The sequence below is a fragment of the Gopherus flavomarginatus genome, chromosome 9 (genome assembly GCF_025201925.1).
Source record: "Gopherus flavomarginatus isolate rGopFla2 chromosome 9, rGopFla2.mat.asm, whole genome shotgun sequence".
Lineage (NCBI taxonomy): Eukaryota > Metazoa > Chordata > Testudines > Testudinidae > Gopherus > Gopherus flavomarginatus.
In genome coordinates, this window is record NC_066625.1 from 7,414,247 (window position 1) to 7,428,477 (window position 14,231).

The window sequence follows — 14,231 nt, forward strand, 5'->3', positions numbered from 1 at the left end:
AATCAGAACGCAAAAAAGCAGTGTCGGCCAATCAGAACCGGTTCTAGCTATAGGAGGGCTGGAGCTTCAGCGACTGGTGTGGCCATTGCCCAATAGAATTGGAGGCTTAGTGGAAGATTGTCCAATGGCAAGTATCGGTATAGGAGGTTCCGCCCCCCACCACTCAGTCACGGGGGGGTGTGTAACTTTGGGACGGGGGCTCTGATTGGTGGAGGGGCGGGGAGGCAGGACTGACAGTGATTGGCATGATCTGCCCCCAGTGCAGTCGGGGGAGGTCTGTGTCCTGGCCAGTGGGGGCTCGGTGGGCGGGCTGATGGCGGCGGCGGAGTCTCCGGTTGGTCAGTGAGGGTGCCGGTCAAGGAGAGGAGGAGGCCGCGGCTGGAGCGGAGCCCGGGCCGGCTGTTTGTTGTCATCCCAAGATGGAGTTTCTGCTGGGGAATCCGTTCAGCACCCCGGTGGGGCAGAGCCTGGGTGAGGGGGGGCCGGGGCACAGCCGGGCCTGGGGAGGAGGGCGGAGCGCCTGGGGGAGTAACTGGGGTACATGAGGGAGTAACTAGAGGCAGAGCCAGGCTGAGTGAGGGAGGAGAGGGAAGAGCCCGGGGTGGGGGTACAGGGGGCAGAGTCAGGCTGAGTGAGGGAGGAGGGGAAGAGCCCGGGGTGGGGGTAAAGGGGGCAGAGCCAGGCTGAGTGGGGGAGGAGGGGAAGAGCCCGGGGTGGGGGTAAAGGGGGCAGAGCCAGGCTGAGTGGGGGAGGAGGGGAAGAGCCCGGGGTGGAGGTAAAGGGGGCAGAGCCCGGCTGAGTGGGGGAGGAGAGGGAAGAGCCCAGGATGGGGAGCAAAGGGGGCAGAGCCAGGCTGGGTGGGGGAGGAGGGGAAGAGCCCGGGGTGGGGGTAAAGGGGGCAGAGCCAGGCTGAGTGGGGGAGGAGGGGAAGAGCCCGGGGTGGGGGTAAAGGGGGCAGAGCCAGGCTGAGTTGGGGAGGAGGGGAAGAGCCCGGGGTGGGGGTAAAGGGGGCAGAGCCAGGCTGAGTAGGGGAGGAGAGGGAAGAGCCCAGGATAGGGGGCAAAGGGGGCAGAGCCAGGCTGGGTGGGGAAGGAGGGGAAGAGCCTGGGGTGGGGGTAAAGGGGGCAGAGCCAGGCTGAGTGAGGGAGGAGGGGAAGAGCCCGGGGTGGGGGTAAAAGGGGCAGAGCCAGGCTGGGTGGGGGAGGAGGGGAAGAGCCTGGGGTGGGGGTAAAAGGGGAAGAGCCAGGCTGAGTGGGGGAGGAGGGGAAGAGCCCGGGGTGGGGGTAAAGGGGGCAGAGCCAGGCTGAGTGGGGGAGGAGGGGAAGAGCCCGGGGTGGAGGTAAAGGGGGCAGAGCCCGGCTGAGTGGGGGAGGAGAGGGAAGAGCCCAGGATGGGGAGCAAAGGGGGCAGAGCCAGGCTGGGTGGGGGAGGAGGGGAAGAGCCCGGGGTGGGGGTAAAAGGGGGCAGAGCCAGGCTGAGTGGGGGAGGAGAGGGAAGAGCCCAGGATAGGGGGTAAAGGGGGCAGAGCCAGGCTGAGTGAGGGAGGAGAGGGAAGAGTCCAGGATGGGGAGCAAAGGGGGCAGAGCCAGGCTGGGTGGGGGAGGAGGGGAAGAGCCCGGGGTGGGGGCAAAGGGGGCAGAGCCAGGCTGGGTGGGGGAGGAGGGGAAGAGCCTGGGGTGGGGGTAAAAGGGGAAGAGCCAGGCTGAGTGGGGGAGGAGGGGAAGAGCCCAGGGTGGGGATAAAAGGGGCAGAGCCAGGCTGAGTGGGGGAGGAGGGGAAGAGCCCGGGGTGGAGGTAAAGGGGGCAGAGCCAGGCTGAGTTGGGGAGGAGGGGAAGAGCCCAGGGTGGGGATAAAAGGGGCAGAGCCAGGCTGGGTGGGGGAAGGAGAGAACAGAGCTCAGGGGGCTAGAGCTGGGCCTGGGGAGGAGCCATGCGTGCGGCAAACCAGGGGAGGGGCAGATCTGCATAAACGGGACCCCAGCTGGTGGGGTGAGGGCAGACTTCAGTAGGGTTAAGCTTGGTGGAGACAAGAGTCCCGCCACAGAAGAGAGTGGGTGAGGGGGGAATCCAAACTGGTGGGATCTTGAGGGTCTGGCACCTTACGGTGAGAGCTTGTGTGGGGAGGCGCTGGCCGGGGAGGGCTTGCAGAGCCCCTGTGGAGGTGAGTGCTGGGGTGCCCATGGCCTGTTCATTGCTGTGGTCTGTGTTTCTCAGGGTTGTCCCCAGGGCCTGGTTTGAATGGTACGGGTGTCCTGCTTCACAAACAAAATCTTGCTGAAATCCCCTTTCCTGTGGGGTTTCCGGTGACAGCTGAGATACTAGCACCTGTGTTAGTGAAGGCGGGGGACTGGACTCAATGACTTTTCAAGGTCCCTTACAGTTCTGTGAGATAGGTATATCTCCATATATATATGTTTTTATATATATAAAAGCAGGAGTATAACAGGGCAGGGTACCCTGATGCTACTAAAGGATCTTGCCCACTTCAATCTGCTTTTCTAAGCAACCAGTGTTATGGTGTCCCAGGAAGTCAATTCCTTCCTAGACCCAAATAACCTGTATTTGGGCTGTTGCTTCTTTCCCCTGAATATCTGCTTTGGGGATTGTATGTTTATATACAGGGAAGGCTGCATAGTCTGGAGCCGTAAGCACAGGCTTAGAAGTGAAAAAGTTCCAAGTTTTAATCCTGTCCCTGTTCTTGGCTTTCTCTCTCTCTCTTTTTTTGACCTTGGGCAAGTAAGTCATGCAGGGTATGTGTTCATGTGAGAGGTAGCCCAAGGTGTTGTCCCAACCGTCCTCCCAGGTGTGTACACGGGTTTTATTGATGTTTTTAACCCTGGCTAGCTGGAGTCTGGATTAAAGCCTAGGTTCTACTTTCACTCGGGCTGTGAACTCACTCACCTTACAATGAGGGCACAGACTGAGTGCTGATAGTCCTCCAGAGCCTTCACACAATTCCACTGTGTGCCCAGTAGGACAGACACATTCTTCCGCAATTCACTGGGAGAGAATTACAGAGTGGCTTAGCTTACTGCAGCACAAAGAGCCGTGGGGTATATCCCCAGAGATCTAGTGACACACACAGGAGCGCAGCACCAGTGAGGGCACAGTGACTTGGGTAAGGCTTTGCTGTGTGGCCGCTCACCCCTGGGCTAGACTAACCCTGGTGCTCAGGGTAAACCTTACCCTTAACTATTCTGTGTCTCAGTTTCCCCATTTGTAAAATGGGGATAATACTTCTCTACTTCGTCTGAGGGTTGTGCAGACTGTGTGTGTACAAAAATGAAAATCGTTTATAAAGTGGCAGTTCTGGCCACAAAACCAGAAAAGTTCCTATACTTTACCTTCCCACGCCAGCACTCCCTATTAGAACCAAAAAATGTGATCAAACAGATAAGTGTTGCACTGTGCTTTGAAGATGACTGAACTCTGACTTTGGCAGAATGCACATAGCGTATGTATATCTGTCAAGCCAGCTGTCAGTAGCAATCTCGGGGAGGTTTGTTTCTTTAGATTATGGTAAGAAGTGCTGAGTGTTTCTGGATATAATAATGGTGGTGAAAGTTAAATGTGATTTTAAAGTGGGTTTGCTTTGTTGCATTTATCCACCTGATAAGCATCTGCCAGGGCAGCTGTCTGCTTAGCTGGTTGGATAAGGGAGCTACAGGAAACAATGTTAGAGAAAGGAATAGTGTCTGATCTATTTATTGTCTGATTTAACATCAGTAAGTGATGTAACGGTGCCTTCCTAAGTCTCTTAGTAATTTTATCTAATAAAATCTGTGTTCCAGCCTTCTTTTTCTTCTGCTTCTCCATCTCTTCCTTGTAATCATGCTCAAAGTATTTAAAGCTTCATGTTAGTTCTTTCATCCCCTTCCTGCCCCTTGTTCTCTTGGAATTAATAATAGGCAGTCACTGCCTGTTCAAAGTCTCTATGACAGCAAAGCGTTGATTGAGCTATGTTTAAGTCAGTTTATGCAGCATTAGTGATATGTACATCCTGTAAGATTGTTGGATTTTAAGAATTTTCCTCCTCTTTTGGTGGAAGACATCAGCAGATTTTGTTCTGGAAGAAAAGTTTTGCTGCCTGTCCTACAAGTGCCAGGCATGCCTTTCCAAGGTACCAATACAACAAAAACAAGGCTTTCTCACAGAGCAGTGTTCTGCGGTTCTGCTTGAATGAGCTTGTGAGGTACAATTATTTGTTGTACTATTTCTATTGGTGATTTAAATAACCCCCTAGAAATGATTTCGTAGTTCCATTTAAGCATATTGTGTTGAACACTGTGTTGGTGTTTGCAGTCGAGGCCTGATGCTTACCATATTAGAGAACTGTAGAAAATTATGGAAGGCCGTAAGCGCAGGTGGAATGTGTATTTTCTCTGCCAGGAAGCAGCAGTGGTTCACATGAAAATTTAATTAAGAGCATACAGAATGTCTTTAGGTAAATGTCAGGTTTGAAAAAGAAGATTTCGGGGGTGGGTTTTGAAGAGCTGAGAGAGCTAGTACAAGGCATTTCATCTTTCCTCAGAAGCTGGAGCGACCTTTCCAATAAACTGTTGCTTGAAGTATGGTTATGATCAGGAAAATACTATTATTTATTTGGATTACTAGGATGGGACTCTGATGGACTCAGAGATTTAGTAATGGGGATATATAGCATCTTTCACATCTAAATTGACCGATCAAATTCCAGCCAAGTTCATGGTGTGTGAAAGTTATTTACATCTGATTTTTGGCAAATTGCTTTGCTCCATTTCCAGTGGCCAAGTGTCCACTGCACAAAAACCACCACGGCTGCCTCTAACTGAAAGCCACAATGTAAGTGTAAGGAGAGAGGCTATGGATTAGATGGGCTATAAAGAAAATGGACTGTGAAGATTGAGCTATCTTCTCATCTCTAAAAATGGTCCCTGCAAAGCAAGGCTGAGGTGTGTTGGTAGGGCGTTGTGGGGAATCTCACTCTGCTGTTGGGATCCACCTGGATGCTGTGTGTGAATTTATTTAAACAAATAATACTTGGTTCATTTTGTAATGCTTTTCATCTGTACATCTCAAATGTGGGTAGGAATCATTATCCCCATTTTATAGGTGGGGAGACTGAGATACAGAGAGGTTAATATAGACAATATACTGCCTCTCAATACATGTTTTATGGGTAAATAGAAGATTACAGTTTCCCCACCAGGTTGTCAGATGACTAGGAGGTTGTGACCGTCCCTTCTAGATGTGGTCCTCACCAGTTTTCTACACATTAGTAACATTCTGGTTGGATTAATGCAGCGCAGTCTACACAGGACTACTCTTGAAGATGACCTGGAAAGTTTGCTTGTTCAGAATGTGGCCTCTCACATGCTTAACTGTGCTTCTGGCATGGAGCATAACATTACAGCTCTGCGCCATGATTGTACTGGCTGGCTTTCCAGATGCAGTTCAAACTGTTGGTCTCAAAACTGTAATACCCTTTTGTGATTTCAGCTCTGTATATCACTGCCTCTCACCTCAAATTCTACTCCTGTAGTTGAGACCAGCTGAATTAAATGAGCTGATAGTGTCTAGATTTGTAAATCTAGGGCTGCTGCCAGAGTATTCTTAGTGAAACGTGCTCGCCTGTGGAATTTACATCTTCTCATGGACTAAAAGAGCCTAAATGTGTTGACCTTCATGGAACAATGCAAAGCTTGTCTGTTTACCCAGGCTCTTCTGAAGGGGCGAGGCTGTGTGTGTGGAGGTTCTCAATGGTTGCAGAATGGCTGTGTTGTCGCATCTGTTCAGATTAATTTTAGGTAGTGAACGCAAACCTAGATTTTTATTATAGGCTCACAGAGTGAATTGGGAAAAATAGTTTTATGTGGAAGGATGAACTCCAGGTAAATCTATATTCTGAGAATGCAAAACATTGTTTAGAAATGCTGCTGACCTGACAATAGGAAGAATACAGAAAAGTGTGTAGTAAAGTGGTGAAGCCAATTGCTTGGAAACTGGTGATAGCACTCTCCTCAGATGAGACTACATTTTCCAATAACAAGAGTCCGTGCGTCCAGGTTGGAAATCCTCTCTTTAAATTGCATGCTTATTTTTGCTTGCTCAAGAGAATCACCTTTAAAGGGTCACTGCTTGATTAAAGGTTATTAAAACAAATATCCTTTCCCTGTGTTGCTAAACTCATTTTAGATTATTAAAACTGATTGGATTACAAGAATCTGAAGTACAGCTGACCTTTTTGTTCATGCTTCCTGTGTATTTTTTGCTCTTCATTCTGCTTCCACAAGGAAAACAGTTCCATTTTCTACATCTCCTGAACTGGTGAGATCTTTGTAAACACTGCAGGGGAAAGTTTAAATCCAAATCAAATCTTGCTGTGTTGAATTTTTGTAAACATCCTCAAGTGCAAAGGGCTGACGCTGAGCAGTGATCTGTGAAATGGGCTCCTCACAGGTAGAACAAATAACGAATGTGCATATCCATCTTTGGGAACAATGAGGTCCATCATGAGAACTGCTTCAATCAGTCCTTTTCAACAGAGACCTAGGAGGCCTGATTGGCTGTGACCAAAAGGCTGTGCTAACGCAGGACCAGGAGAAGACTTGAATTTAGAATTACAACTACCTAAAACTTGCAGTTTGACAACAATGTACTAGAAATGGAGAAGGAAGTTTCTGGAGCAAAACCTTGCACCATGCCCAGAGTAATTTTGGAAGTTGTTTTTCTAATAACCAGGACTCCAAATGTTTAGCATTATAGTACCTTTATGGCTGTCATGCTGCATTTATTAGTCAAACACCAACTGATTCTAAGACCTTTGCCTGAGGATGGAGTGCAGGATTGGACCCTTGCCCGGGAATCCTTTTTCAGCCGGTTGCACAGTGCTAACTGTTGAGATTTACTAAATAGGTTTGTTTAAGGAAGTTACAAAAACAGTGTTTCAGCAGAGGATACAGAGGTACTTTATTGAAGCAACAGGAAACCAGACAACCTTTCAATCGATTTTTATCAAAGCACTCGTAGTTTCCATTTCAAGGCAGTTAAAGTAATGATGAATATGGTGCAGAGAGAATCTGTTTGTAGAGTTTTTTCATAAAATGAAATATTGGTGCAGTCTTCTTGGCTCTTAACATCTTTTATTTTCCCTTTCTCCCCCTCCCTCCACCCCCAGGAAATATTTAAATGTTTCCTTGAAATATCCTCTAACATGTTTTATGACAGACTTAAACACATTTGTTCAAGAGCTAGTTTTATTTTTAACAGCAAATGCAGGACTAGAAAAATGTATTGTGGTGGACAACAAAAACTAAAAATCTAGAGAAAATTAACCCATGTTTCATCGTCCATATGTGCAGTGTCTCTAAATTCCTTTCAGAGTAAATGTTTGTTTTGTTATGGTGTAAAGCTGGTAAGAGTCATTCTTCAGGAAAATGCCTTTTCCCAAGAACAAAATCAAGCCTTTAAAGAGCATGTTTATCTGTTTTGCTAGTAAAGTGTTCCATTCTCATGACTTCTATTGTCACCCTCCCCCCTCCATCCACTCAAAAAAAAGCCAGCATATGTCTTGAGACTTTATACAGAGACACATATGTACTGTACATTGTTCTGTAGGTGGATTCTCCTCCACTGCAAAATTGGAATAACTATTTTGTGTCAGATTTCTAGACACAATATATGGTACTTGAATACATCAAAAATATACATGAGTTGCCAGCTCATTGTGAATGGGATGGAGATGCTATTCTCTATATAGGTACCTAAAATAACATGGACTGTGGTCAAAATCCAGTCTCCCGGTGTTCATATGGAATTATGCTAGTCATGCAAAACAGTCTGATGATAAGGCGCTTTTAGTTTTATAAGATTACTTAGATCTGCTTTCACTTCGTGATAATGTGTTGCAGAGAAAATCTCTTAGCAAAATTAGTATCTTGCTTTTAAAAGGAGAAAATAAACACTGAGTCATGAATCTGGTAGCTTAGGGAAACTACATATATGTGAGAGCTGGATAATTACTATAATACCATTTAATAGCAGATTCCTAAAGCTGGATTGATTTTTATAGTCACAAAAGTAGATTGCTGCTCATGAAAGTATTAGACTATGTGTTTTTGAATAATGTAGCTTGATCTGCTGCAGCATAGCATGCTTACATGTATATTCCATTTGTTTCTAAATATAAACCTATATGTACCAGGTTACAATCTGAGGATGGCCAGCTCACAGTTTGATATTGCTTCAAGTCCTATATCTTTAAAAGCATGCTAAAAAATTAATGGACACCCAACATTCAGTTTTAGTTTTTAAATCTCCCATAGATGTCTCTTTATTTGAAACAATTTGCGTGCAGTACTATTTCTTGCTTTCTCTGGGTATGTTTCTGGAATGCTGAATTAAGAAAACTTTCATAAAAGGAATGTTAGAATAATTTGAATTCTTAAATTGGGACCAGCCTTTAATTAAACTTTCATTGAAGGTGAATAAGGCATTTGATATGGCGCTTGGTGATATTTCTGTAAAATGATCTCTTACTGGGAGGAAAGAAACTTTTAGTATTTGGAGAGACAGTATTGTGTTTAGTTGGGTGGTGGTGGACTGACCAGCACTACTTCCGTCTATTCTTGGCTCTGCCAGTGTCTTAGTAGGTGACCTTGGGCTAGGCACTTAATTCTGTATGCTGTGGTTTCAGAATCTTTACAATGTATAGGTGATGAGAAGCTAAAATATTTAAGTGCTTTGAACTCATTGGAAGAACGATTCTTATAGAAGCCCCAAGTATTATGAAATGTACTCGAGGGCGAGCCTGTTTGTGGTGGCTTGTGTTTGGTGTAATATCAAAGGGATTTTTGTGGCGACTGGTGCTGTGAACCCACAGAGGTCCTGCAGCACTAGCATTCAAACACAGCTTTCTGCTTGCATCCATGCAAACATCTTCTCTGCATTTTAAAAACTGGTTTAATGTGGGAAGGCAAAAACCCAGTCCTTTCTAAAGTGCCATGTCTGCTGTGTTTTAGTCACATACTATGCTGCCAGAAGATCTATTTTATTCCTGATTATTCTGTTTATTCATTTCAGATATTCTTCCTTGAAAAGGATTCTTTTGAAAGAGGCTGGTTCTTGTGCCCAATAAAGCGTTAACCTGAATGCCAAGCTATGTCTGAACCCCTTTTCCCTTAGGATCAGATGGTTTACTTTAGTTTAACGAGTTGTTTCTCCATGGTTCCAAATCTTTCAACTCTCTTATTTATAAATACTCCTAAAGCTATTCCAGAAGGTGAAATGAAAATAGAGTCAACCCATGTATCGCTTCAATCTATCAGCCTCTTTTAAAAAACAAAACACTACATTACTACTGTCCTGTACAATCTGGAGCAGTATGATGAGCAATGCAGGGATCAAATGCTGTAATAAAGTATCCCAAAAAATCAAGGATTGCATAAATGCATAAACTGATTAAGTGTGTTTATATCAAGACAATGCTGAGGTCAGAGTATCCACACTGGACCACATTTAACGCTGCATCTCTAACTTGAGAATCAGGGTAACCCAGGAACCCTCCAGGGGCTCAGCGTATGAACAATGCCAAACTATGCTACGAGATGCAAAAAGGAGGCTGGCTAGTCACAAGCAGTGTCAGGAAACTGAGAAGACAAGTACACATTCCAGTTAAACCTGTTGTGCTTTGGGTAAGAGCTTGTAAATCTTGTTATTGTATGGCAAGCATGTGCAGACTGTTCTCCCATTTAGTAGTCAGACATTCTGAGCTAGAAAGAGTGGCTGCCTGGCAAGAGCTCGTCTGTTCAAATTCAGGTCAGAAGATGCCATGCAAAATGAGAGCAGATAATTGTTACAAACTTGATTAAAATGTTTTCCCACACTTCTAGGCTGTGTCTACACTTAAAATGCTACAGCGACACAGCTGTGGTACTGTAGTGTTTCAGTGTAGATGCTTATCTCTCCTGATGTTTTGGGTAACCCGCCTTCCTGAGAGGTAGTAGCTAAGTTAACAGAGAATTCTGTTAACTTAGCCATGTTGCATCCTTTGTATTTTTATGGGATACATCTGCAGAGAGAAGTTTAATGAACTTTGCATTTGACAAGAATAACGTGAATAAAAAAATCATATTCATGGCATGGCTGAGTTAATATGGCAGAAGGGACCTTAATGCTGACTTTTGAGTGCTTGTTTCTCAACTTTAACCTTGCATTCATTACAGCTTTCTTCATTTATATTCCCCATGGTTTTTTTTAAAAGAAAAAGACATTCTACTCCTCCCCGCCCCCAAAAACCCAACAGCTAATTATTAGACTTATAGAAATTGCAGCTCCAGCGGCTTTGCCAGCAGAGCTTGAAGGTTCCTTTAAACCTAAAGGGGGTTGCAGTCCTGCAGCGCTTAGTAATTCTGGGCCACTTTGGCTTCCCAAGCTAACAAATACATCCTTAAGTCTGCCCATTCTTAACAGAAGCATCCTGCTTGCATTCTGAGAACCAAATACTACTTTTAATGTGGAAGTATGAAATTACTTTTTTTCAGCATTTGTAGTTTTAAAAAGACTGATCATGATGATTTCAAAGTTGGCCCTTTAAGTCTTCCAAGAGGGGAAGTCTTAAGTCTCTACTTTCAGTCATTTTTGATCTAGAAAAGCTGAAGAATGGTTGTCTTTTCCCCTTGTATTCGCATAACTCAAACTGCTTAACTTTTCCTTGTGGACTAAAATTTTGCCTGCTTAACTTCTGTCTAAAGGGTTTATTTTTGGAGCTGTAGAAGATACATTGATGAGAGATAGTGGTTACTGTAGATTAAAATGTAGTGGCGTTAAGAATGTTTGTCAAAAGTGTTTGCATTGACTCCTTCGTCAGTTAAGCCATCTGGAGTTTTGATTGCTTAGTATCAATGAAAGAGCACCCATGTTGCGTGCTAAATTGCTTATCTGTATGTTAAACAGATGTTGACCACTACATAATTTGGCTACTTGATTTTCATCTCACTATTTAGACTTTTAGGCTCTGCTAGCACATTTTATTTATAATCTAGAAATCTATCTTGTATCATTGTAAGCAGTTATAATCAGAGTGCTCTGGAGTATTTCCCAAGAAATCAAGTACATGGCAAGCGATGTCACAATAACAGGGACAAAAGCAGAAGAAAAGGTGCAAGCAAGGGACCTTGATTTATGGGTGCCATTATGTTTGCCACTAGGGCCTAATGTGGAATAGGCAATAATAAATAATTTGGTTTCTATCTGAATTGCCTTCTATAACGATGACATTTTAAGTTCTAAGTCAGGGATAGGCAACTATGGCACGCGTGCCAAAGGTATCACGCAAGCTGATTTTTCAGTGGCACTCACGCTGCCTGGGTCCTGGTCACCAGTCCGGGGGCTCTGCATTTTAATTTAATTTTAAATGAAGCTTCTTAAACATTTTAAAAACCATATTTACTTTATATACAACAATAGTTTAGTTATATATTATAGACTTATAGAAGGAGACCTTCTAAATATATTGCAATGTATTACTGGCACGCAAAACCTTAAATTAGAGTGAATAAATGAAGACTCGGCATGCCACTTCTGAAAGGTTGCCAACCCCTGTTCTAAGTAAAAGGGTATTTTAGGGAAAAGAAACAGTGTACCACCAATATATTTTGCTGAGATTTGGTAAATACTGCTAAACATCAAATCATTTATTAACCAAGAAATTATTGTGGCAGCCATGAAATGGTTGGCTAATCAGAGTAAGATCAGTTTTTATTTACAGGCATAACGAGCAATTAAGTTTGAGCAGCTGTCAGACTTGGAAAGTGATTAAAGTTAAACAGAAAACAAAATGGGTCAGAATTCGGTTGTGATTGTTTTCTTGACATTACAGCTCATTAGTGTGTGTGTGTGTGTGTGTGTGTTACTGTAATAAGTAAAGCAGCCTTTAAAGTCTCCATCTAATGTAGTGACTTAACACGAGTGGGTGATGAAAATCTGGTTTCCAGCAAAGTTCCCTGGAAGCATTAAATTTGTTTTTGATGCAGCTGGATGAGTTGGGAGTTCTTATATGGCCCTCTTCTGGGGATGGTGGCAGAGTCAGGCACTGCAATGCAGGACCTTATTTGAGGAGCAGACTATGGAATGTTCTGTGAGGTCCTTAACACCATATAGCTCCATCCCTGCAGAAAGTGATGACTTCACCCACCTACAAGACATCCTTTTCTATTTCATTGACCCAATCTGAAACTTTTTATGGATTTTTTTGGTTCATAAAATCTTTAGGATTTTGGCTTTTTGTCCTGATTTGGGATGGGAAACATTTTTTTAACGTTAAAGTCCTGCAGGACTGGAAAACTGTTTCCTGCCCAGTTCTAATGAAAATTGCAAAGACATTTTCCGGATATAAAATGTAGCACCCAAGCTCTATTTTAGCTTCATAGCTAAACATTGCACTGCGACATAAAATCCAAGGGCTTTGAAGTAGAATTGAAATGGTTAACCCTCGAGTCAGTAGGGACTGAGGAGCTACATTTTCAAAGCAGTACAAGAAGAGTTACATACGCACATCTTGTTAACCATTGTAGGATTTCTGCCCATAACTTCCGAACAAGTGCTTTGAAAATGTAACCCTCAAGCATTTGCCTGCCTAATGAGCTTGGCCTCTTGGAAGGGGCGGCTGACAACAGACTACCCCAGTGGAAACGGCTTTAGCGCAAAATTATTTCTTTCACCTTATAGGGTTTCATTTAACCCAACTTCTATAGAAAGGAAACCTTTAAAACTAGTGTCAGTGGTATACTGTTTAAGCCACAGGAACTTGAGTGAGGCGGAGATTGTTGCCTTTTAACAAAGTCTACTGCGTTCTTTTTAGTGATGTGAAGGAAGGCAATGGATTAGAGAAGCAAATTGATGCACTTCCTGGTGCGTATTGCAACTTGGCTACCTCAAAAAGCTACGGATATCTGACTGCCTTGTTTTCTGCTGCTTGTTGGGTAACCCGCATCTTCCAGATGGCACTGAATTCAAGTTTTCTTATGCATAGAAATATTGGAGAGGGATGAGGTGCAATGTTGTGCAATCAGAGTAGTGCATGATTTGTTTGGTTCCACCTATGTTGTCATTACATGCATATATTTTAATGGTTCCACCTATAATTAAGTACATTGTTTTGCTTGTCAATCTGTAGTAGTGCTATAGTTGTGAAGTATGTCTGTTTTTATAACTAGTTTCTGTGTGGGAATGACAGAGTTTGCTTCTCTTTTTTACTAAGTGTAATTAATGTTTACATTTATTTTGAACAAGTGAGAATGCAGGCAATTGACTTTAGTAGTGACCTGCAAAAAATAGAATACTGATTAGGGGTTCTGCAAGGTGAAAAAAATCCAGCAGTTTGTTGTTTGCAGCAAACAAAACTTGTTACGAATGGGTGGGCAGGCGGGGGAGTTTTTTAAATATGAGAAGGGATTTTAGCCTTTGAGGCTACAGTGGTTTGGAAATTCTTAGAACATTTCACCCATGAAAGGTAATTAGTTTTGTTTTATGAATATGAAAGACACATTGCTTGTAAGCACTGGAGTGAAGTCCCAAATGGGTTATTAGAACTTGCTTTATTCATGTAGTACAGAATTAACCATCAAGCACCGATGGATTTCAAATGTAGTTCACGGACACACTGATCCTCCATAATTTTCATAAAGGCTGCTTCTTTACCTGTATTTGTTTGAAATTAAACACCCTCCAATGAGCGAGGAGGTGACAGAACTAAACACTGACATCCATCCTCACTCTTATTTGTGCTTTTAAGTTTGTCACGTAATGTAACTAGGTTGTCAAGCTCCAGAATCTTAAATGTAATGTAAATGCTGACCTGCGGTATACTCTCCTCTTTTCCATACCTCATGGTTTCATCTCTTTGGTTTCAAAGGTAGTAATTTTTTTACATTGTATGGATGGTGTCAGTCCACCTGTATTTTTTAATGTATTTTAAACTAGCTTGTTTATGCAATTTTCCCTTTGCCATCCTATAAAATTTTGAGGTCAATATATCCTTTATATAGAGTATTTGTATATACTTGTTAATTGGAAAAAGGCCAGGTTGGAAGATGAATCTTTAGCTTCACCCCCTTGGAATTTTGGGCAAACAAATATTGGAAGTTCAGTTGTGTTTTCTAACTAAATAGGAAAGTTTCATGAATGTGAATAAGAAGCTTGTTGAGGCTTTCATTGGAGCTTCTTGTCTTTATTGGTAAGGACAATATTTTCTG

The 14,231-nt window shown here is 43.5% G+C and overlaps 1 protein-coding gene across 4 annotated transcripts in view; it reads left to right on the forward strand.

Moving 5' to 3' along the window:
- The first annotated feature begins 360 nt into the window (after nucleotides 1-360).
- TOM1L2 (target of myb1 like 2 membrane trafficking protein) overlaps nucleotides 361-14,231 on the forward strand; it is a 62,400-nt gene continuing 48,529 nt past the window's right edge. For 3 of the 4 annotated variants that reach the window (XM_050967871.1, XM_050967872.1, XM_050967874.1), the window contains exon 1: nucleotides 361-471. In XM_050967871.1, coding sequence (XP_050823828.1) covers nucleotides 420-471 — 52 coding nt within the window. In that variant the 5' untranslated portion in view covers nucleotides 361-419. Of the gene's footprint in view, nucleotides 472-1,918; nucleotides 2,162-14,231 lie in introns of those variants that run through there. The other variant, XM_050967873.1, reaches the window with a different exon arrangement.